The sequence below is a fragment of the Pecten maximus genome, chromosome 4 (assembly GCF_902652985.1).
Source record: "Pecten maximus chromosome 4, xPecMax1.1, whole genome shotgun sequence".
Lineage (NCBI taxonomy): Eukaryota > Metazoa > Mollusca > Bivalvia > Pectinida > Pectinidae > Pecten > Pecten maximus.
In genome coordinates, this window is record NC_047018.1 from 35,895,793 (window position 1) to 35,919,951 (window position 24,159).

At 35.4% G+C, this 24,159-nt stretch overlaps 3 protein-coding genes across 3 annotated transcripts in view; 1 reads left to right on the plus strand and 2 right to left on the minus strand.

The window, feature by feature from the left end:
- Nucleotides 1-6,449, plus strand: part of LOC117325962 (tyrosine-protein kinase Src42A-like) — a 36,906-nt gene extending 30,457 nt beyond the window's left edge. The window contains exon 8 of the mRNA XM_033882499.1: nucleotides 203-6,449. Within this exon, the coding sequence (XP_033738390.1) occupies nucleotides 203-414 (212 nt within the window). The 3' untranslated portion in view covers nucleotides 415-6,449. The remainder of the gene's footprint in view (nucleotides 1-202) is intronic.
- A 1,282-nt stretch (nucleotides 6,450-7,731) lies between these two features.
- Nucleotides 7,732-18,069, minus strand: LOC117325963 (something about silencing protein 10-like). The gene is made up of 16 exons (XM_033882500.1): nucleotides 17,953-18,069; nucleotides 17,002-17,143; nucleotides 16,318-16,371; nucleotides 15,938-16,085; nucleotides 15,590-15,664; nucleotides 15,171-15,292; nucleotides 14,261-14,347; nucleotides 13,828-13,884; nucleotides 13,278-13,387; nucleotides 12,493-12,589; nucleotides 12,090-12,214; nucleotides 10,229-10,340; nucleotides 9,748-9,851; nucleotides 9,011-9,095; nucleotides 8,193-8,300; nucleotides 7,732-7,864 (listed from the first exon to the last, which is right to left on the minus strand). The coding sequence occupies exons 1-16, from the start codon at nucleotides 17,961-17,963 to the stop codon at nucleotides 7,772-7,774; spliced, it is 1,530 nt and encodes a 509-aa protein (XP_033738391.1). The 5' UTR covers nucleotides 17,964-18,069; the 3' UTR covers nucleotides 7,732-7,771.
- A 1,473-nt stretch (nucleotides 18,070-19,542) lies between these two features.
- Nucleotides 19,543-24,067, minus strand: LOC117325964 (protein FAM32A-like). The gene is made up of 4 exons (XM_033882501.1): nucleotides 23,919-24,067; nucleotides 21,893-22,046; nucleotides 21,423-21,476; nucleotides 19,543-20,260 (listed from the first exon to the last, which is right to left on the minus strand). Exons 1-4 carry the CDS (start codon nucleotides 23,987-23,989, stop codon nucleotides 20,192-20,194), a joined length of 348 nt encoding a protein of 115 aa, XP_033738392.1. The 5' UTR covers nucleotides 23,990-24,067; the 3' UTR covers nucleotides 19,543-20,191.
- Between the last annotated feature and the right edge of the window lie 92 nt (nucleotides 24,068-24,159).

Here is a 24,159-nt window from a genome sequence, read left to right on the forward strand (position 1 = left end):
AAAAGTGCAGAGAAAAACATAAATAGATACTTGCAAGAAATGAAAAAGTGAAAATGATATTCTACAGAAGCAAAATCTTAAATATCCGGAAAAAGCATTTGGAAATCATACAAAATGTTGCAATGTCAATTGTTTTATCCTTCACATTTTCAAAGGTAAATAAAGTTGGTATGAAAAAGAACAAGTTATGCTTTGTGTACAGGTATGACAAATGCTGAAGTACTGCACCAGGTGGAACATGGCTACCGTATGCCCAATCCTCCAGGTTGTCCCAAGCCTCTGTACGAGATCATGCTGGAGTGTTGGAGGAAAGAAGAAATGGAGCGACCCACATTTGAGACGCTGCAATGGAAGCTAGAGGAATATTTCGCCAATGAGGGCACTGATTACCGTGAGGCTGGTGCTGTCAGATAAAACAAGGGAGATAACTCTAGTGTATACGTATATACAGGATATAAACACTGCCTTGCTGTCACAGGAAGCATGTCTGGCTGTACCTGGACTGGACAGTTGACTGCACTGGACTCCAGTCCAGTGTAGCCAGCTACGTCACAATGATTGCTGTTTTTAAGGAAGACAGAATCCATCTTGTTCTCCAGGAGTGATTTTTAAAAAGTTTTACAAAACAAGTATTTTATTTATTTATTTTAAAATTGAAGATGTGTTTTTCTCAAACTGTCATGAACGGAAATGTAATTGGATGTATTTTTACACCTAGACTTGTTGGAGATGTACTGTTAAATGCTTTGCTGTGTATTGGGAGGTAAAAGTACAAACGGCCAGTCATTATATCTGCCATGCTTTTTGTTGGTATGGTTCAATGTATGCCTCCAGAGAAATGGAAATACTGGGCTGTTTAAGTTTTATATGCAGTCCAAACAGTTGGACCAGAGTTGTTCGCTTATGAAATAAGGACAGACCTGGTGATATTTTGCTGTTTTCAGACGAGCCTTGACGAAATCTTTCAAGGCATGCATTAATATCTGCAGGTCCGTCAAGATATATGCCTGGAATATTACATATAAAAACAGACAAACTGGTTTGTTCGCAGGCCCCTGGTAGACGTGGATATCAGTGACTACTGCAGTGAACATTACGGATTAATAAATGTCACAAAAATCACTAAACATCCAATGGTACTTTGGCCCAGCAAATATCTGTTCTGGATTACACATTTGTAGACAAAAATTAGTTTTTGAGTGTTCATTGTTTCTCAATTCACATCAGTAGTAAATACTTTCCTGCTTGTAACACTTCTTCTGAATTAAATGTAGAAAAACGTGCTTTGAATCTGAAAAGAAAACAACATATTTAATATTCAATGAACTAACAACATGCTTTTACATGCTTTGTTTACAATTAGGAATGGTTGTAGCTTTGATGCCCTGAGTATTCTCTATAGATCCTCATATACTAAGGGATAAAACTCCCTATACATTAGACCATAACTTGTCCATAAGTTCAACGAGTTGTGTTGTTTAAGTACAGTATGTTTGAAGACAGTACACTTATTCCGAGTCCTGAAGTGTCCTGATTGGTTGAAGTTAGATATACCGGTTATTCAAATTTACTAGTCACTGTCTAGAATTACAATTTCATATTTCAAAGGTGAAATGAATATCCTTGGGTTTTCAAGAAATGATATGTAGTATTTAAATACATTTTACTCTAAGAAGTTGAACTGTGATTTGTCACTAAATTTATATTTTAGCCAATGTATAATTGTGGATGAAATTGTCAATTTACAAATATATTGCAGCTATGCTATGATTAAGGAGAAATTTATTTTTCTTTTATAATTTATTTACAATTTGCCAGGGAGTTAAGTAAAAGGCACTTTGTTAGAATCATAAAACAAATTGTAATGTCAAGGAGTAAGTTTAGATATGAGTTATTCATTGTAATTGATCGCTTCTATACATTTGACCAGGTAGCTGAAACAGTTACCATGGAGTGGTAGAGCTAGCCTCTTTGATGTGTCTTCACTGGTTGGCTTTCACAAACGTGTATTTATTCAGTGCTAAATTTTTATATTGATATAAATGGATTGTCACTGCTTTGTCTGTGTGTTCATGTACAATAGTTAATGTTATGTTCACTTCATAGCTTAAGGCTACTTTAGTGTGCCCGGTTGATGGCTAGTTTTCAAAATTTTTACTCAAAGGAAGGTTGTTTTTCATCTATATTTTAGAAAATGATACATGTTTGTCACAGATAAGTTCCATTTTCATTGGAGTTTTATAGGAGCAGCTTAGTTCTGGCTATTTTACAATGCCTTGTGTATGCACACAATGAGTTAATATGAAGTGTCTGGATAGGAATATAAAGGGAAATATTTAAGTAATATAATAATTTGGTAGATGTAATTATCAGAATGCAGACTTATCCTGATTATCAGCAGCCACACATTATTGTAGGACATCTCATAATTTAACAATTTCATTAATGATCATTCTAGTACATGTATATCATAAACAATGTGTATGTCAATATTAATTCCTTTTGGACCAAAGGCTATATGTAATGTCAGTACTACTGTACAAGAGGTTTGAGTGGCAGGGCATTGCCACCTCTCCATGGTTACATCGGTGGCACAGTATTGTACAACGTAATACCAGATATGTGGATTGCTGTACATTGCCATGTCTCCATGGTTACCTAGGTTCACAGTATTGTAGTGTAACACCAGATGTTGGGTGGCAGTACTCTGACATGTCTCCATAGTAACCATGTGATTTGGTTGCCTAGGAGACACAGTATTGTAGTGTATAACACAAGTTTTATATTTGTATTTTTCTTCAAACATAACATTGCACTTATTTTTATCGACCCATTACAATACATTTCTATATTGGTGTCTGCTTCAGCTTGGTTGTAATAATGTTGTAAACAGCTAATGAAAATGCAATCTTTACAGCATATGTGTTTAGACGAAGTCGCCTTTAATGTTTAAAACATTTTCATAATGTCAGCTGTGTCCCCATGAGCCTTCATGGTATGGTAACCAGATCCTGTTACCATGGTGATGTACATATTACAAATATTATTTTTGCCATCTGTGTATCATAACATGTAAGACAGTTTTCCTGGAACCGATGATCATATACATAAGATTTGGGAGAAGAGAGTCAGTTGTGTGCCGTATGTAACGACTGGTGGAGCTAGTGATGGCCGGGTTAAAAAGTGTCCTGAGACAAAGATGAAATTTTGAAATGTAATTTGTTGAGGTGGAAAGTGACTGGGTAGATATGGACATGATGCTAGGTGGATTAAGACCTGCTGGTAGGATTTGTGGCCTGTCACTAGGAGGATATGGTTCTGTTGCTAGGTAGGACCTGTTATAAATAATTCATATATAAGGTTGGTAGGAATGTGTTGCTAGGTAGATATTTACCTGTTGCTAGGAGGATACAGACCTTTGTTAGGTTGATAGGAACCAGTTGCTAGATGGATATTATAACCTGTCATAAGGTGGACGTGCACCTGTTGCTAGATATAATATATGGACCTGTTGAAAGGAAGTTATGGAAAGTTTTGTGGAATGTGTGATTGCAACTGCAAGTATGACATGCTGGCAATTAATTCATTTGTGTGGCAATGTGTTGGCATGAAATTAATATATGGGACGGTGATGTTTGTGGGTAAGAGAGATTGATAAGTGTGTGGGCAGGAGAGGGTGATGTGTGTGGGCAGGAGAGGGTGATGTGTGTGGGCAGGAGAGGGTGATCTGTGTGGGTAGGAGAGGTTATGAAGTGTGCAGGAGAGGGTGATAAGTGTGAGGTAGAAAAAAGGAGGGTATGAGTGTGTGTAAATATAAGAATGTGAGAGGATGATAATGTATATAACATTGTGAGGACATGAGAGTGGCAGTGGTATAGGAGGGTGACAATTAGTGGGTTATGAGAGGGTAAATATGAGTGGCTAGGAGAGGGTTTCACTATTTCATTCATAAAGCTGTAATTATCATGCCATTGAAATATCTCTTCACTTTGTTTTTTCCACCACAATTTTTTGCAGCAACACCCATTTGCCAACATTTTCATGTCAGCTGACCAATCATATCGCTCATAATAATTTTACCGAGAATTGTATTTGTTATCAAGCTTTGAGTCCTGATCATAGGGTGCTTCACAGACAAAGGCGTGCAATTCTGACATAGATTATATACACAATTTACCTAGTGCATCAGTACAACTGATTACATGGGATTCGATGAGGTTATCGTTGTGATTTGTTTGTTGTTTTCCAGTACATGTAAAACAATTTTTATGCAAAAAGGATATGTCAATAAGTCTACAGCAGCCAGTAAGGTTTATTGGTTTTAAAGTAATTACTAATCGTTTGTAGCAAGGTTTTTTTTTATATGGGTTGTCTAAATGATTTTTTATTTTCTAGTTGAATGGCTTTACTAAAATACTGCATTAGTATTAGCAATTCATTTCCTAAAGAAGGCCAGCTTTTGATACATGTAGCTAGTGGTTTTCAAAATGAATTTTTGTAAATAAATTTTCCACAATGATTCGGCCAAAATATGTATATGGTGTTGTTGGTGCAGTTGGGACAAAACTACAGGTTCACACTTAGAGAACTGTGATAATTAGGTTCTGAACTACAGCAAAATACAACAGAAAAACAGCTTATACATTAGAATCTCTCCGAGTTTAGTACGGGTAACAAACTGTGGAACGTCAACATTTGTTGAAATCATATAAATTGCTAGAAGATCAACCGTTCTAATGACTATTTACAAACATTCAGAACATTGTAATAAGCATTTTTGGTGCCCAAATTATTTCTGTGATTATGATTACAGTTTCATACAAAGCACGTCAAGATAGTTATATCTATGAAACACATCCCATCGATTGCACACAACTTGTATTACTATACTGTACATGTAGACCTTGTATCATTATAATGATGGCAGTCATATTAATATAGTATCAGATTCTTTCATTTGTCACGCATTTGTGATGTAATGTTGTATTCACAGACATCCCACATTTAAAACATTAAGATATTGATTGTCATTAATGTACAAAGATGGTAGAATGCAAATACAGCTGTGTATCGACAGTGATTTCTACTGTTGTGTTTACAGATGTGTTGTAGGAGCTCGACAGTAAACGCCTGTTATTGTAGGTTGTGTTATTGAATTTATATGTGTATGTTGATGATGTATTAAATCCGATTTAAAAATAAATTCTCAAATTATGATGATGACCTCTTTAAGAAATGCCTTTGGACTGATGTAGATCAGAACACCTCCTGGAGATTTTATATTGATGGGCCATTCAATTTATATGGGGTTTTGATAGTACTGTCACCAATACCATCGTACGTATAGTAGGAACAGATCCCTGACGAATGGCCAGTCACTGTTGTAGTAGTCCCATATTTGCATACAGCTAACCAGTTGTCGACTAGAAACCCTGAAATTCAAATTAATTTATAATCAAAACCTGAAACTCAATTTTTGTCTTTTTTCTCTTTTTTTTTTTAAAGAGAGAGCTGTAATTAAAAATTGAGAAGTGGCCTGTATCTATATCCTAGGATATGTGACTCCTGTGCTTTTTGTCTGGCTGGTTCATCTGATCTCCCTTAAAAATGAATGGCACTTAAGCTCTTCGTACAAGATATATCCCGAAGCGTCGGATATCTAACCCGTAACACATATATAGCATGGAACCAAGACTGTTTTATGTACAAATCTTGTGTATTCTATGCTAAAAATGTAAAAAAAAGCTTTATAAACCTATTCACCATGACTGAAGAAATAGGTCTGCTTCTGATTGTAGGACCCAATCTAGACAGCAAATTTTAATACTATTAGGTGAACATCAGGCTTGCATTTATGAATTTAAAGAAAAGTTTGATGACCTCCAATTAAGTGAATGGCAACATTTAATCTGTCAAAAGAGGTTTTAAAAAGGGTACTGTTGTAAAAAGAACAGTGGAAATTGAATGAAATTTAAATGTTCAGTATGTAATTTTCCGGGATGTCTAGTATAGGACGTGTATGATGTACCTTATGTTAGCCATTTTTTATAAACATAAATATAAGGTTGATCACTAAAACTTATATAAGCTTACTAAATGTATATCTTAAGACTTAAATATGAATTGGAATATAATGTTCCAGGTTACATGCTATTCACATTTATATGGAACAAGATTTGTTCTTATCATATACATACAGTGTATATATTGGACATTTAATAAGCTAAGAGTCTGGAGGAAATGTTTCTGTCAGGAGGCCGAGTGCAATCTATATATGAATACAGAGGTATATCGATATATATAAATGTATCCCACATGTATTATTGTACGTCAGAGATTTGTGTGTTTTCCACTTCCTTCTGTCGTTCATGTTGTATCGTCATTTATCTTTTGTGTGTAACTCACAATCTCTGTCAACAAGTCATCTTGCATTAAACATTCAAAAAAGATTTCCTTGTTGTTTATTTTTACAATACACCAACTGTTATATCAGTCTTTATGACCCCAAACATCACTTGTCCGTCAGACTTCCTGCAGTAGTGTGGGACAAAAATGTGTCTCGACATTCTGACAGCCTTTCACTTCCTTCCTATTGCAGGATAATGAACAATATGTATTATGTAAGAAAAATATTTTTTTGAAATTTGATTAGCATGATTATTTATAAGTGGAAGTCTTTCAGCTCGAAAATCTCTTAAATAAGATTACTTCTAAAATATGTACATTTGCATTATATTACAGCAAATGGTCGGATAAACATCCGGAAGAATTTTGAGGAATTGTCCACTGACAATAACCTATAAGTTCAGAAGGAGATTAGAACAAATTGATATCCCTAGCCAAGTCATGGATAGCTATAAAATCTACTCCTTTATATGTTAAACATTTTAATATGACACATGAACTGAAAGTCCAGTCTCTGTGACATTATTCTGTAGAGATATTGTAAAAAAAGGTTTTCAATATGTCCACCATCTTCAATACTATTATGTTAGAGTCTAAATAACAGTTTGGATCATCTATGGACAAAACACAACTCCTTATTGGAAATTTTGTGTTCCTTAGAAGTTGGTAATAGTAATAAGATTTCTAAGATGGTCACCATGACAATCATTTAACATATCAAATGGGTACGAATTTCAGTTGGAAGCAACTGTTTATCTAAATTTACTAAAGAAGGACCTGTCTGTCATAATCTATTTAGGAGTTGTGGTAAGAAAATTTTTAAGATGGTGGATATGGCAGCAATTTTGGATATGGCATTGGTCGGAATTTTCAAGTAAGGTCAATCTGGGAACACATTAGAGAAAGTACCCTCTCAAGATGACTCGGTATCAAAGAAGTGCTAGAAATGTTTTCAAGATGGCTTTTGTCTTAAATATTACACAGTATAGATTTCTGTTCAGGGCATATACAACTTGTAAGGGAAAATCCTCTCTCAATTCAACTATCTATGAGTAGTCATGGTGACAAAATTTGGTAGATTGTAGTTACTTGGATAGTGACTGGAGTCCGAATTTCAAGAAGGACCATATGCAAATCCTTATCCAAAATTCTGTCTTGATTCAATTATTCTGAACAATATTTTTAAGATGGTGACCATGGAAGGTCATATGTTTAAACCACGAACATGAAACATCCTTAAATTGGTGGTAACAATAATGACAGACCGAGAGAAGATAGGCCCTTAAATACTTCTGGTTTCTGACAAATTAAAACAGAACAATAGAATGATGGTACACTTTTATTGTCAGACTACCAATATGTACATTTACACTTTCATCTTGATGCTCCTCTTCACACCAGCCCTGATCCCCGATACTTCTCCTCCATAACGGGACATCTCTGTCCTTGCCTCACGAACCTGAAACAGCAATATTGAGTCCAGTGTAGGAGGATTTGTATCGCTGATAACAAGAACGGTTAATCTTGAGATAAACTACATGTCTGTTTTAGTGAATCTTCATTACAAAGTTTCAATGATATCTATGTTGAACTGCTTATGTGACCTTCACCTAGCTTGACTGGTTATGTGACCTTCACCTAGCCTGACTGGTCATGTGACTTTCACCCAGCCTGACTGGTCATGCTACCTTCATCAAGTCTGACTGGTCATGTGACCTTCACAAACTGGTCATGTGACCTTCACCTAGCCTGACAGGTCATGAGATTTGTCGTGGTTAATAATTTACCTGGCCTCTCCTCCTGATCTTGGCCTTCCTGAACTTGAGCTTGTTTTTCACACGAGGATTCCTCTGTTCCTTCTTCCTCTTGGGAGTTAAGCCCTTGTTCTTAGCAATCTAAAACACAGATAATAAGTACATAAGATAATGTTATTGTTTAGCAATGCTTCTTTTTATATGCCTGTCAAAAGTTAATGGGAGTAAATTGTTGATATCATTACTTTAATCTTGTCCCAAGATCTCTCAATTTTTGACAGATATCTTGATATGTAGTCTCATTTTCCTGAGCAATTTATACACCTTTTCTACAACTTTCGAAAGAGTAATTGTCGTTTCTGTATTTCAGTGTTTTAATCTTGTCCTAGCAAAATCACATTTTTGACAATCATTTGTTTAATTTCTGTAAGAATTCATTCCAACTTGGTTAACATTAGCAGCACAGGGTGACAGTTTGAGGGTATGCACATGTTGGCCCTGACTGACCCCCAGGGGCTGATAGACAGAGCCAAAAAGGGTCAAATTAACTAAACCTTCAAAAATATTATCTCAAGACCCAAATAAGGTATAATCAAATACTCTTCATAGATGTAAGGGTCTGAAGGTACTTTACAAAAACTGTGAATGTCATGACCCTGGGGTCTCACATTTGCCCCTGGGGAGGGGGTAAACTTTAACTTTGTTCAAATCAGCAGGATGGGATGACAGTTTGATGATATGCACATGTTTGCTCTGACTGACCCTAAGGGGCTGATGGAAGGGGTCAAAAAGGGTCAAATTGACAATATCACAATATTAACTTGCTTTGTTTTCTTTGTCTAATTAATTACCTGATAGGTGATGGCTCGCTTGCCTTCCTCATCCTCCTCTCCTTCCTCCATTCCATTGTCTACCTCTGGAGCTTCCTCCGCACCACTGACACCAGATAAAATCATCAGTAAGTTTACTTCAATTTTAGCTAGCTTTAAAAATAACATGACTGCACACATAACTATTTCTCTAATTATAATGTCATCCGATTTTACTAACATGGTCTTCTTTTGTAACTGAATAAACATTCACCCATACTTACCTGTCCATTTCCTCGTTGTTAACCCATGCTTACCAGTCCATTTCCTCATTGTTAACCCATGCTTACCTGTCCATTTCCTCATTGTTAACCCGTGCTTACCTGTCCATTTCCTCATTGTTAACCCATGCTTACCTGTCCATTTCCTCGTTGTTAACCCATGCTTACCTGTCCATTTCCTCATTGTTAACCCATACTTACCTGTCCATTTCCTCATTGTTAACCCGTGCTTACCTGTCCATTTCCTCATTGTTAACCCATACTTACCTGTCCATTTCCTCATTGTTAACCCATGCTTACCTGTCCATTTCCTCATTGTTAACCCATGCTTACCTGTCCATTTCCTCATTGTTAACCCATGCTTACCTGTCCATTTCCTCGTTGTTAACCCATGCTTACCTGTCAATTTCCTCATTGTTAACCCATACTTACCTGTCCATTTCCTCATTGTTAACCCATGCTTACCTGTCCATTTCCTCATTGTTAACCCATGCTTACCTGTCCATTTCCTCATTGTCTCCAGACCGTGCTCCCTTCATCATACGGTAGTACTCTAGGGCAGCCTTCTCCTCCTCAGTCTCGTACTGATCACCCCCAGATTTCTGTTAAACACAATCATTATTATACATTGTACAATTACAATGGATTAATTAAGGTGTAAAGAGGATCATTTATCTCTGGCCATTTCTTATCAGATTGATACAAATTAAATATAGCTGACCAGAGTTGCACAGAAATGAGAATTATTTCAGTTTTTTTTAATTAATCTTTGATGAAATGGAAACATAAGGTCTTCTCATTATCTACACTGTACGCAATCCCACTGACCTAATGCAATATTGGGATTAGCTATTAAATCTGACACTAAAAATCCATGAATAAAATTTGGCTCCTGAAATACCTACAGTGAACAATGCGGTACAAAATCAATAAGTTTGTTATTCCATGTGACATTCACGAGTTTAGCTATACAACAAACCTTCATTTTTGGTTCAACATCATCTTCATCATCATCATCATCTGATTCCGACACCAACTGACTTAACTTTTTACTCTCCACTCTATGTCTGGAGGATTTGACTGATTTACGCCTGAAACACATAGGTGAATATCAAGTGTGAACGCAACATAATATCTATTACTGAGAAAGGAGATATACAGGGTTTGTTTTAGTGAAGAGTATTCAAACTGAACAGCACCCTGCCCTTTAGTCCACCATTATGATGGGCCACAGTTTTATAGGACAGCAGGAATTTTGCACATTCCTGAAAATGTAAGCAGGTTCAGGCCTAAGCAAGTTACCGTATGAACAAAATCATACCTGCCAACTCTTTCTATATGGGATGGAAATTCCCAATTTTGTTATAAATTTAGACAAAAGTTATTGGACAGTAAAATTGCTGTTGTTTATAACTTTTAGAATACAACTAGTCTACAAAGACAATAAGCTTAAAATATGTGGATGCAAGATATTTTGTCAATACACATGTAGGTTTGTAATTGTACTTTTCTGAAGCTTTACAATTTGAACACATGCAATCCACCTAAATACACGAATCCAATTACAGTAAAACTCGGATAAGTCGAAGTCGACGGGACCAAGCAAAATATTCGACTTATCCGATGGTTCGACTTATCCGTGTTTGTATACGGAGACAAAACCCAACTATCATCGGTTGTATGCAGAACAAGTGCTTGCATGATAAGATAGTCAAAAATAAGCAATACATAATAACAAAGAAATTAATTAATTGTACATGATAACAATTATTCCTTTATCTAATAAACAATATTGTGCACAGTTACAGATAAAAACAAAGTTCATGTGTAAAATAGTCTTTGACATAGACACACGATTTACACACGGGAGTCGCAAATGACAGCATAATATTCTATGAAAACGTTACATATATTATAAGAATATAAATGTATATATTGTACTCATATTATCTATCTTTAAATCCGTTGATATTGTTCTCCAATTTAACAATATTAAACAATAAACAGTCCGGGAAAATTGATCGACCGTACGCGTGCTGATTTTGTATCAAAGGTGAAGGCCGCGGTCAGTGTTTTATCGGCTGCATAATCATGCATTGCCACAATCTTTTGAACAGAGTAAAAACATTCCGCATATCATTGTTACTATTGCATCGTCGTATTCAGAATTTAGGCATATATAGATAAATCAATGACAGACAGGTATTTTTCTTTGCATTTTTCGATGGAAGATATGTAATTTATCGTTTACCTTTTCCTTATTTTTTTCGGCGGCCTTGTGCATCAAAACAGTAAACAGAACACATCGGTTTGTAGACTAAAACGTGCACATTTTATTCTTAGTTATGTATACCTGAACGTTTTACTTCACCTGAGCACCTGTATAAACAATTGGATGATGCGTAACCGACAGCCGGAAACTAATAATAGGCTCTGTTTACACCATTACGGGTGATCGGTCACACTCGGTCAATCAGACGAGGCCAGCAAATTTTACCTGAGACAGCATGACGCCTCGATGTTCGACACAAAAATGGAAATTTTGGTAAAGTTTAGAAGGGAGGGACCACAAAATATATTAGACACAACCGCAGTATTCGATTCAACAGTGTTCGAGTCATCCGTGCTTAATTTACTAAGATAAAGAAGGGAAAAAATCGGGACCGAACGAAACGTTCGACTCATCCAATGTATTCGATTCAACCGTGTTCGACACAAGTGAGTTTTACTGTAGATGTTTTTTTTAAGTAGTGTAAAATTGATACATTATTTAATTTCTTAATGTAGCTACATGTATCATAACATTTTTAAGTTGTTGTTTTTTTCAAGTTTCAAGGTACCTGACAAAGCCTTGCTTTTTCTCCTCTACTGAGAATTCTACTTCCTCTCCTTTCTTTAACCGATCCATAATGTCCGTGATTTCCTCCTTTAATTGATTGTCCAGTGGCTCCATTTCTTTCATCAACTACAAATAAATAGTGGTCAGTAAAATGAGTCCGGACAGTTAGAATCAGTAACACCAACCAATACAACTGTTAATTCAAGGTAGAATAGTTGGACTGTAAGTTTGTTTATAAAAATATATACAGGATCTTACATGACTGTAAACATAATATGAAATTTAATTAACAAATTTAATAATTTGATCATGAACCTTTAGACAAATTTAAAAGATTCCATAAATGCACCGACCCAAGTGTAAGATTCTATTTATGAAGTGTTTGTTCTCCAATCATCACTTACATTACGGTATTGTACAAGACGCTTGATGACAGGATGATTGTGGACTGCAATCTGTTTTGATTTCAGCATCATGTAGAAGCTGATATTGGTACAATAACTGTGGAGAAAGAAAATTAGCATGTATTAACATTTTCTGTTCACACATATTGGTTTTAGAAATTGATAGTAATTTATTTGTAACATAAAATTGACCAATCAAGGAAAATGATTTTTTCATAGCAGAGGAGGGAGTCTCTAAATCTTGTCAGGTATATCAGTTTGTTAGTTGGGTTTATTGTCCTGTGAACAACCATTTTGAGGTGGGAACTCCTTGTAGAAGGTGATGGCTCCCTCACTCCTTGAACATATGGGAGGCCAGTCACATGCCAATCACATGCCAATCACATGCAACCCAGGCAATTAGGGCATAGTGTCTTGCCCAAGGACAGAGCCACCACCGTACAGTCTGGTCAATTACTGAGCTTCCAGAGAAACATGAATTGCATAGGTAGAATGTGAACCACACACCTCTGAACCAAAGGTTACGTAGGATGATACACTAATTGATTGAGCTATCGCAGCCCCCCACCCCCCTTGGTGTATCAGACAACAGAGAAGGAATATATAAGATGTATGTATAAGCAGTTTATGACCATATTTGGATTTCATACCTATATTTGTTTTTTGTTCTTGAATAAGCCTTAAAAAACAATATGTGCAATTATCAATATGGCAATTTCAGACACATGATTTGTTTATTTCTATATTACTACTATATATACAGACGAAATGTTAGTACCACTTACTTTAGGTGAAGTTTAGTTTTAGTTTCCACATAGTCGCCAGCCTTTCCTTGGATCTTTCCCTCTCGCACCAGTTTCAACAGTGGCATGAGAACGTCCCTCACCTCGGTCATCTACACAAGGCCAACATTCAGGAATTAATGTTTAATATTGAAACACTTCTGTTCCCAGATAAAATATACTGATTACTGAATTCCGTCATAAACAGAACTTGGTGTATATTAACACAACATGATGTGTTTTTCTCTCTAAAATATGGCCACTTGGATATACTTTGTATTATTGGGAGTACTATTGGAAAATAGACTTTGATACTAAAAGTATAAGCATTATATTCCAGATATTCTATGTTGAAACACTAAATTTTGACCCTACGAACACTACAGCCTTCCTAAATCACCTAGAGCATCATTATGTATAGTCTCAATATCAAATTCAAATTCTAAGCATTCCCAAGTCCTAATGTACTGAAAGTGGCAGAGCCCATCTTTGAAGAGAAAACTAAGATCAGTCCAATATCTTGTATCTGAAGTGTCTCACTGATAGAACATACCTTGGACTTGTAATCCTCGATCAATGTCAACATTTCTGGCGACTCCTTCTTCAAAAGCTGTGATAAATGAGGTCATACAAGACATACAGTAAATATAAATTTCTTTCGTGTGTCAACTGAATATCATCATCATTCTGTAAAGTGATTATTGTACACAGACCGTTTAACATTTAGACTCCACAAACCTAATTTTGATTTTTGATATAACTGATGTATAGATCAGTAAATAAATATGTCTTTCTTCCACTATTCCATTTTAAGTTATTTTGTAGGGATTTAGATTTACAGAAAGTATTGATGAACGTAATATAGAAAGCTGTCTAACCACATAAAATCTTGCTGTAGTAGTAACTCAGACGTGTCACAAGGAAAATAAATAATCTGAGGTATACCTGTGATGATTAGATCATGTGATGTACAAAAGATCATATACCTGTAGTTTCTCTTTCTTTGATAGCTTTGTCAAATCCTTTGTGATTTTTTCTTCCTCCTCATCTTCTGATTCTTCAACCTTCTTTTTCTGTAATAGTTAACATACAATAATGGCTGTCACTATGAAAATATCTTTTTCAGGTTCATTGGATTTAACACTTCAACCATACAATGTTTCATTTAACTTGTTATATAATTAATATCTACCTGACAAATGTTCTGGATATGTATTGTGTGTGTTTGCTTTAGTTGGGGCCTAGTTGTTTAACACAAAGATCATTAAGGACTAAGAGTATTCCACATAACTGTCTAGTAGACCCAGCAAAAGCCATATCACCTTTCAAATAAACTGGATATGTAAGTACAGTGTGTCTTTACTTAGATTGAAGCCTTCCTAGAAGTTAAGTCCTAACTAAAACAAGGACATTAAGAGCTTTTGTTTATTTGGTTTGGTTTATTTTGTTTAACGTCCTATAAACAGCCAGGGTCATTTAAGGACGTGCCAGGTTTGGAGGTGGAGGAAAGCCGGAGTACCCGGAGAAAAACCACCCACCTACGGTCAGTACCTGGCAACTGCCCCACGTGGGTTTTGAACTCGCAACCCAGAGGTGGAGGGCTAATGATTAAGTGTCTGGACACCTTAATCCACTCGGCCACCACAGTCCCGCACATTAAGAGCTCTGACATGATTCTAACTACAGTTTGTATGTGTATCCCCCATAATCACCAAGTACACCCAGTGTTAATGTTCTCACTAAAACCAAGACAGATCATAAAGGACCCAGCCATATCCCAGACCATATATATCACCTAGTATATTAACTCCTTACCAGGCCCAGCAATAAATGGGGACGACTATTTGTCTGTCTGTTAAAACAGAAGGGAGAGGGGTCACACTATTTACTTTGTACCTTGAACAAGTCCAGTCCGAAGTCTTGATCGTCCAGTTCAGCATTGATACGTTTTTGTAGTGCTAATGCTTCCTTTTCCTCCAAGGCAGCAGCCCCCTCTTCTCCCTCGGACCCGGACAGGTCTGCAAAACAATGCTTTAGACTTACTTTGATTGCCATGACAAGTTTTTGTTATGAATATCCAAGTTTAAGCTTTAGGTGTCAAACATCGAGTAAGAATATTGAAAAAAGATATTTCATTTTTGCCCTCTAGAAACACAAATAATCATAAATAGCAAACTAACATGCCAGGCTTCAGTCTCGTAACAAATTGGTAAAAAAAACACACAGTAAGCATGTCTTTATCTGCAGTAATGTAAAAATATCTCCTAATTTTGTCCTCATCCATGCATGTTTACCATAATTAAATAGTGACCTACCAACATCGTCATCACTGAAATCTGCGTTGTAATAGTCGGTCACCTTCTTTCCATAGGTTGTGTGATCAGGCTCCCCTGTAAGTAACAAAATAACAAATACATGTACTCAGTGGATTTATCAAATTATCATTACTAATATTGAATGAACTTTTAAACATATTTTCTTTCAAAATATCATTTATTCCTTTCATGTGGATTTAGTATTTGATTTTCATCAACATTATTGACACATACAGAATACTATATACCCGGTAAATATAATGCAAGAAGAACCCTGAATTTGACCGAAAACTGTGTAGTTTATGATATTCCATGCCATGACTTGCGGTGCCTGAACAATCAACATACCTTCATCATCTTGATCTTCTAGATCACTGCCCATGTCACTCTTTTTACGGTTCAACTTGATCCTCCGCAACTGTTTTTTGTAGACTTTGAGATCATCGTCACTTAGGAGATCGTCATCACTGACACCACCGATACCCAGAACCTCATCCTGTAACACAGAGACTTTGAAATAGACAACTACTTCATCCAAACACAGGGACCTAGAGATTGCCATGTATAACAAAAATTATATAATCATAACATCATTGATCCTTTTGTGCAATACAGACACAAAAGGCCTGTTGATAGTGTAGTGAAGTACATATCATGATAAATTACCCAACAGATACCAGGGTAGCGACGATGACATGTAGTCATCATTTAGTGCTTCTTTCTTATACCTCACTCTCTGAGTTCATGTCATCATCGCTCTGTACTCCTTGGTCCAGCAACATCTGAAATCAACAGCACAAGTTTTGTATTACAGACATATTTGAGGTTTGTATGGTATTGAATTCCTGAATTCAACATTTGCTTGGCTTTTTTTTATTAAGAAAACCTAAATTTGATATTAAAAAAAATTCAATGAGTCACTGGAACAAATTACTTTCAACAGAGTATAATGAATCAAATGTTTGTTAATGATCACATATCATTCACACACCAAAGGGTCCTATGTTACTCACTAAACACAAAAAATATCTTTGAATCATGTGCAATTGGTGATCACGTATTTTACTTTAGGGTAGAAAATGGTTGTGAGAAAATCTACAAATTATGTATGTATGTAAAATAATTGACAATAAAGACAATGACACTTATATTTAATTAAACACTTACATTCTAGTGCAGTACAAGTTAAGGTTTTATGGTAAAGTGAAAATAAAAAATACACAATAAAACTTTTATACCTGATATAATCAATGATGTCTGAAATTTTTTGACATATCAGATCAGTTAATGATCTGTCTATGTTTTAGGTATAGGAACTTTACTTGTCCACTGCCGAAATGTTGTAATAGCAGACCCTAAACCCATTAATAATAACTTTTTAATCACAACTCACATCAAACCTAACCAATTACCTTTTCTTTTTGCATATGGAAGTTGTCAACATCATCGTAAAAGTAGTCTTCATCTTCTTGGTCTGGCTCAGGTTCATTCTCATAGCGGCGCTCATCATCAGAGCCATACACAGGTGCTGCCACCTGGGTCCTCTTCTTACCTCTGAAACAATTTATAGTCCAATATTTCACCAACAGCAAAAGGCAGAGAGGTCAATTAAAATTAATTGATTTACTAATTAAGCCAGTTTTAAGTCAAAATGGATAGACTGTTGAAATAGTTTAGCTATTAAGCTTAATCATATTAAATATCCAGACAATTTCCATAAACACCCACCATTACAATATTGGCAAGTCCATTGAACATGTCATCTTATCTACGTAGATCTAGAGGTGTTGCTGGTTTAAACATCCCTCCCCCTAGTGCGAGCAGGACATTTTTCCTGATACAGATTTTTTCATGTGATTGTTTGACAGTAATCAGCGATTATTTTACTTCAGTTAATAACTCAGTGATTATTATGCAATGTATTTACATGTATTAATATGTGTTACATGTATTAGGTAATAGGTATGGCTGCAAAGTCTGATGTATATGATGTTCTAAAAAATATTCATATAAGTCATGGATCTTTATAGTTTATATACATGTACAAACAACACATGTACCTATATATTACAGTACTGAGTACATTATAGATATCAATGTTTTTGTAAATTAACCAAGTTCAGTTGAGAACTATTGACATCAACTAACTCGGACACACGTTTGTCTCAGGGATGACTAGCCTCACTAGGCCTGCACAGCTAACGTTACAAGTGTCGAAGTGACTAATATAAATGCGTGTAAAAGTTGCACTTGTCTGGTCAACGTGAAAGTTGTGTTACGGCGATTTATACACAAACGTTCCATTCAATTGTTGATAAATGCATTGTATAGTATCCATATCCCTTACGATTCTATATACTTACTTTTTAGGCATATTGTTTCTTCGTAAACAGCTCACAGAAGTCTGTGTTTATTTCACACCCAGAAGCACGTTGTACAATATCGGAACATTTCGCTCTTTTTCGATTCGAGGGAGAAAGTCCCAGAAGTGTACCGAATAGATATCAAGGCTGCACACCACCATTATAAATGTTCTCACATCGATTCTTTTTATCATTTTTATTTCTACAACACCGAATAAAATAGATGAAAAATCATTGCAGATATAAATTATTAATCTGAATATAAATATACAAAATATATTTCCCTCCACAATGACAGCAGAATATTCAATGCAAGACAATTTTGTTATACAAAACATTAAAATTAGATACCAATATGAAAAAAAAAAATTTTTTTTTATTTTGACTCATTTTTCTAAAGGAAATGCGAGTGTCTGTCCCCTCAACAAGAAAGATGGTCAAATGGCCTTCTATATATTTAAGTGATTTAATTCAGCTAGCAACCAAATATCAGAACCCCTGGTGCTCACTTCCATCAGAGCCATAAAGAGGAGTTGATTCAGCATGATCCATAATTTTATCAACATAATGGTCAGGAAATCTGGGGTTTTTAGAACTTAAGAATAATATTTGCAAATTAATTTTTAACTTTTTGCCCCTGGTGACCTTGAAAATAGGTCATGGTCATGATCATACATTATGAGGAAACTTTAATGTACTTTTTCAGTTGCTGATAGTTTTCTGGAAGAAGTTCATGGACAGTTGACACCCACTTCTTCACCATATACCAATTATAGTTAAACAAGATTTGTCAGAAGACAGCATTTAGCTCACCACTGACGAAAAGCCATAAGACAATGAAGATTGAACATTATTAGTAGGACATTTATTTTTTCTTGAAATAGGGCAAAGGTCACAGGGAAGGTCAGCAGGTCCACCATTAATGTAGTATATGTAACAATAGAAAGGTCTTATGACAAGGAACACACTTGTCAAATATGAAATCCCTATCTCATATAGTTAAGAAACTCTTATCAAGATTGAAGATTTTTAAAAGTAGGCCAAAGGTCAATATCATGGTCAAGGTCAGCAAATATAGAACAAATGGAAAGGTTTAATGTGACGAGAGTATGTCAAATATGAAAGCCCCATCTGGTACGGTTAACAGACCATAGCCAAGGTTAAAGCTTTTCAAAAGTTGGTCAAGGGTCACAATCAAGGTCAGGGCAGGTCAAAAGTTGGTCAAGGGTCACAATCAAGGTCAGCGCAGGTCTGAAGTTGGTCAAGGGTCACAATCAAGGTCAGGGCAGGTCAAAAGTTGGTCAAGGGTCACAATCAAGGTCAGGGCAGGTCAAAAGTCGGCCAAGGGTCACAATCAAGGTCAGCGTAGGTCTGTAAATGTAGTACAATGTATTAATGGAAAGATCTTGTCACAAGGAACACACAAGTCAAATACCTTAGCCATATCCTAATTAGTATTGTTCCCATTGATGCTTCATAGTAAATTTGTTTGGAACTGGTCAAGAAGTGCAGGCTTTTAACGATCGAACTACACAATGCAAAAATTGTCCAACCTTGCCACTCAGCAACAACATACAAACAAAACAAGAGGACATTTTATTTTTTATTTGATGATTTACATGTACTTTAAAAGTGAGATAGTTTATTAAAGGGCACAGCTCCTCATTTTCCAAATGTGGTACCCAAACATCTACATGTAAATGCAAGTGTTTAAAATACAGTTATCTCCCCTGAAAATAAAATCATCCTAGTGTCTCAAGACTTTTTCATGTCAAATTGAACAACACAAAGGAAAAGATAACGAACTCAATAAACCTCAATGCTGCACCCCAGTGATGATGGTTGTGGTCTTCTCTTTCATGTTCAGAAAGAGCGAATAGTGAAATAAAGCATCTTCTCCTGGAAACTGCAATCTTTCTTTTAAATTAATATCTTTATTCTTATTTTAACATTTTCGAAGTTTTGCTATTCATTTTCAATGTTTCACACTAAATATTCATCATCATCCTACCAAACATCATTTAAACCATTCTCAGGAAACATTCCTCACAATGTTAATGATTTTCTGATGGCTTCTATAGTATGCTTCAAACTGTATAAACTGTCTGATGAAAAACATGTCTAAATTTCACCATCATAACACAACACTGAAGACAGTGCCGCACAGACTCCCATGTACAAAGTTCCAACATGTGTTGTCTCCAGTACAGCTCAAAATGTCTTTTCGTCCAATCACACATCACTTTGTCCAACTCACTTTTGGAATATCAAAATGTTCTGTCATGGCATCCAAATGGCTGTTGAATAACTGGAAAATATATAGAAATGTTGTAGGACTTACACTTGTACATCAAGAAACAAAATTATGGATAAAATGTCAATTTAACTGAAAATTCTTTGATTAATTACTTAAAAAGTACAGTATTCTGAATGTAAAATTGCATTCTATTTAAAATGTATTTGCAGGGACATGGCACCAATTTCAAACCCCATGGTCTGACTTAAATATATCTTTTCAACAAATATACAGGCTGTGAGGGTGATAATTTGTTGAAAACCCCTGTGTATGTATTTGATTTAAACCCCCCTACCATACTGATACAGATGACTTTCAGGGAAGTACATTTTTTAACATAACTACTCTATGAAAGTACAATAGTATATTATTATTATCTATGTAGTCTGTATATTGTTGATAATTTCACATGTTGAGTGGGCAATGTCGTGTTCTGTGTGTGATGTAATAATATATGTATTTCTGTGATGTCATATATTCTGTCTGTGACGTCGTACTTTCTTGTGATGTCATGTGCTTTCTGTGATGTCATATGGTCTGTCTTTGATGTCATGTATTCTTGCTATGATGTCATATATTCTGTATGTGATGTCATATACTTTCTGTGATGTCACATGTACTTTCTGTGATGTCACATATACTTTCTGTGATGTCATATGGTCTGTCTTTGATGTCATGTATTCTTGCTATGATGTCATATTGATATATTCTGTCTGTGATGTCATGAACTTTCTGTGATGTCACATGTACTTTCTGTGATGTCATATGGTCTGTCTTTGATGTCATGTGTTCTCCCTATGATGTCACATATTCTGTCTGTGATATCAAAAAAAAATTCTGTGATGTCATGTGTTTCCTCCATGATATTGAACATTCTCTCTGTGTGATGTCACATCTTTACAATGTTCCATCTTCTCTTTACTGAGGTTATTGTTGCATTATCAACATTTTACATAGTCAATCTTTACAAAAAGGATTTACAAAAAAAAAAAAAAAAATAGAGTATTAACTTTCACTTTACAGCAATCTCCTTTTTTTTTTTTTTTTTGTAAATCTCTTCATTTTTTTTACAGAAGCTTAATAATCATCAGCACTAATATTTCACTTAAATTTTCAAACATGGAAATATGTCATTTTTATGAGTACATACACATCACAATTATGGTAAACTTACCATGATACGTTCTTTGTGAGTTTTACTTGCTTTCTCTACAATGAGTTCTGCGTCCTGAAATACAAAAATATTAAGTGTTCATAATTTGCCGACAGTGTTATGTTTAATAGTTAAAATGCATACTCCATAAAAAATATGAAAAGCGAGAAAACATTGAATTTGGGTAAGTCTGCAGATTAGCATCAAATAATAAAAAAGAATGATACAGGATTGCAAAACAAATAGACAGAATGTACATATTCTGGAATAGACAGAAATGTCTTATGATTTTTTTATATTAAGAATACATGATAGTTTTATTTCATGAACATGATAAAATATGAATATGATGATGTCATCAAGAAGAAAGACCCAAAGGGCAGGGCCAAATGGAAATTAAATTTTATCTACAGAAGTTTGGTGTGAAAATATTAGTATTCCACATTATCAACAAAATATTTTGATATATTATTCCAAGTTGGTTGACCTACCCTTTTTTCTCTTGCCCTATCAAAAGCTTGTTCTGCTTTTGTCCGTTTGTCCACTGCCTTCATCTTCTTTCCATCTTCCTCTGATGACTTGGAGTTGGAAACCTGTTCATACATTTTCATAGCCTCTCGTTCTTTATCCTTCTTCTTTTTTTTCCTGAAGATATAAAAATTCTTTACAGACAAGAAAAAAATGGACAATACTTAATACTTATTAATGTAAAACTAATCCTATGTCAAACAAGAGTTCCAAATGAATTTGTCCTCCCGTAACGTCAGTGGTGATAGCTAGCTATAGGTGGCTGTTCCACAGCACCTAATTAACTCAACACGCTGAAGATGAGAAGCTACTTACTGTTTTTAATGTCCAATTTTAACTCTGTTAACAGTCTATTTCACCACAGACTCGGACGTACAATTGTCTAATCTACCATAGACTCAGATCTAGACTAGTCACAGATTCAACTAGTTAAGTCTTAGCCCCTTACAATGGGTCGCTTTCAGCAATCTATATATTCCACCACAGACTCAATCTAAGCCACTACAAGTATTCTACCAGACTCATGCAGTCGTCAGACTAGTTAATCTATAATCCCCTACAAATCTAGTCCACTGCAGACTCAGACTAGTTATCTAAGCCCCCTACAAGTCTATTCCATCAGGCTCAGACTACTTATAGTATAATGAGCCCCCTACAAGTCTATTTTGCACAGGCCCTAGCTAGCTTGTTAATCCAGCTTTCTTCCTCCTGATGTCTCCCTTGACACTACCTCACAGTTGGCTTTCAGTTGATCATGAGTGCCTGTCCAGTGAGGAAGGCTTTCTGTCCCCTGGCAGAGACATATACATACCAGTCTCTAAAAATGATAGTTTCCACTCCTGCTTATTCAGCATTTTGGGAGAAGGATAATTGGTTTGCCCAGTCAATATAATCATGGGATCTCGCCTCGTCTGTTAACATACCCAATACTGTATTGATCGACAGTTGAGTTGAGAACTTGTGGTATACTGTACATGTGATCTGTGTGGTACAATTCATGCAACTATATAGTTGTCTTCAGCAGTATATGCTTCAGTGAGGTAGCACTATAAAGTCGGCATCAGCTTTTTGCTATCACACATGTAAGCATCTCGCACCCCTGGGTGGCCGTCCTTAAATAATAGTAGTTGATGATTATGGGAAACTAAACAAAACCAAAACCAAACCACTGGATTCAGAAAAAAAGCATGTGTTAGGAGGGATAATACTATTTGTTAGGAGGCATAATACTATTTTAACACAGAACTCTGATTCCTGTGACCAAACCTCCTACAACAGCCTCTTCCGCCACTAACTAGGATAAGTTAGTCTGAGCCTACCCCTGCACAGTCAGACTTGCACTAGTTCAGTTATCATATATCAATATAACATATAAAAGGACAATAAGCCCCTGGCCTCAGACCACAATTATACTTCCGGGTCATTGTACACGAATGTAGATCTAGTACATATGGAAATTTTAAGACTATTGCTAAATATTTTTTCCTGACTTAGCTGTTACAGATATGTGCATAATTTTAACATACAATTGTAGTTCAATAATTATATCTATTCTAGCGAGAGAATTTTGTTTTGACACCATTTCCATGTTTGTTTGTGTGCAGGGACACAAGGAGTTATAAGGCCGGAGCAGTGATATTTTGTAAATTTCCGGATTTTCCCATAATATAGAGTGGATGTAACATTTAAACAGAAATATCTTTCTTAAATGCAGGTCATGAGGTACTTTCCAGCTCACTGTAGATTCAGCTTGAATAGTTATAAATAATCATATTAAAATTAGATTTTTTACAAAATTTTGAAATATTTTAATTTTCATTTTACATTGGTATAACATAGAGGGAAATTAATTGTGGTCTGAGGCCTGCATTACAAAAATATGTCAACAGCTGAAAAGGTTTATTATAAGTTCTAGATGGAAGAACTACCTAGGGTGTGTTTACTAAAGTTCTATATCCCCGTATTAATTATAGGATTATTATAACTCACTTATTAACTTTATGGTCCGATACGCCTTTCAGCTTAAGAGAACTTCGAGATACAGATTCGTATTCTGACATTGTCTGAAATCAAACGTTGAGTCTCGTCTCGAAAATATAAACAGGAAGTAGCTAAACGAGAACGCCCTCTAGCGGAGTGAATTAATTAAGGTAGGGAGCATTCCATAATTACTTTAATTTACAATATTAATATTGTGTAATAAAGGAACATTTTTCATTATTTATTCTAT

Excerpts from the sequence above, each read along its gene's own strand:
- LOC117325964 (XM_033882501.1), bottom strand. The coding sequence starts at position 23,989 with ATGTCAGAATACGAATCTGTATCTCGAAGTTCTCTTAAGCTGAAAGGC. Across the intron at positions 21,477-21,892 it reads ATAGGGCAAGAGAAAAAAGG|GACGCAGAACTCATTGTAGA; the intron begins GTAGGTCAACCA and ends TTTGTATTTCAG. Across the intron at positions 20,261-21,422 it reads CTCACAAAGAACGTATCATG|TTATTCAACAGCCATTTGGA; the intron begins GTAAGTTTACCA and ends TATATTTTCCAG.
- LOC117325963 (XM_033882500.1), bottom strand. Across the intron at positions 13,388-13,827 it reads TCGAGGATTACAAGTCCAAG|ATGACCGAGGTGAGGGACGT; the intron begins GTATGTTCTATC and ends GGCCTTGTGTAG. Across the intron at positions 9,852-10,228 it reads ATGTTGAACCAAAAATGAAG|AAATCTGGGGGTGATCAGTA; the intron begins GTTTGTTGTATA and ends TGTGTTTAACAG.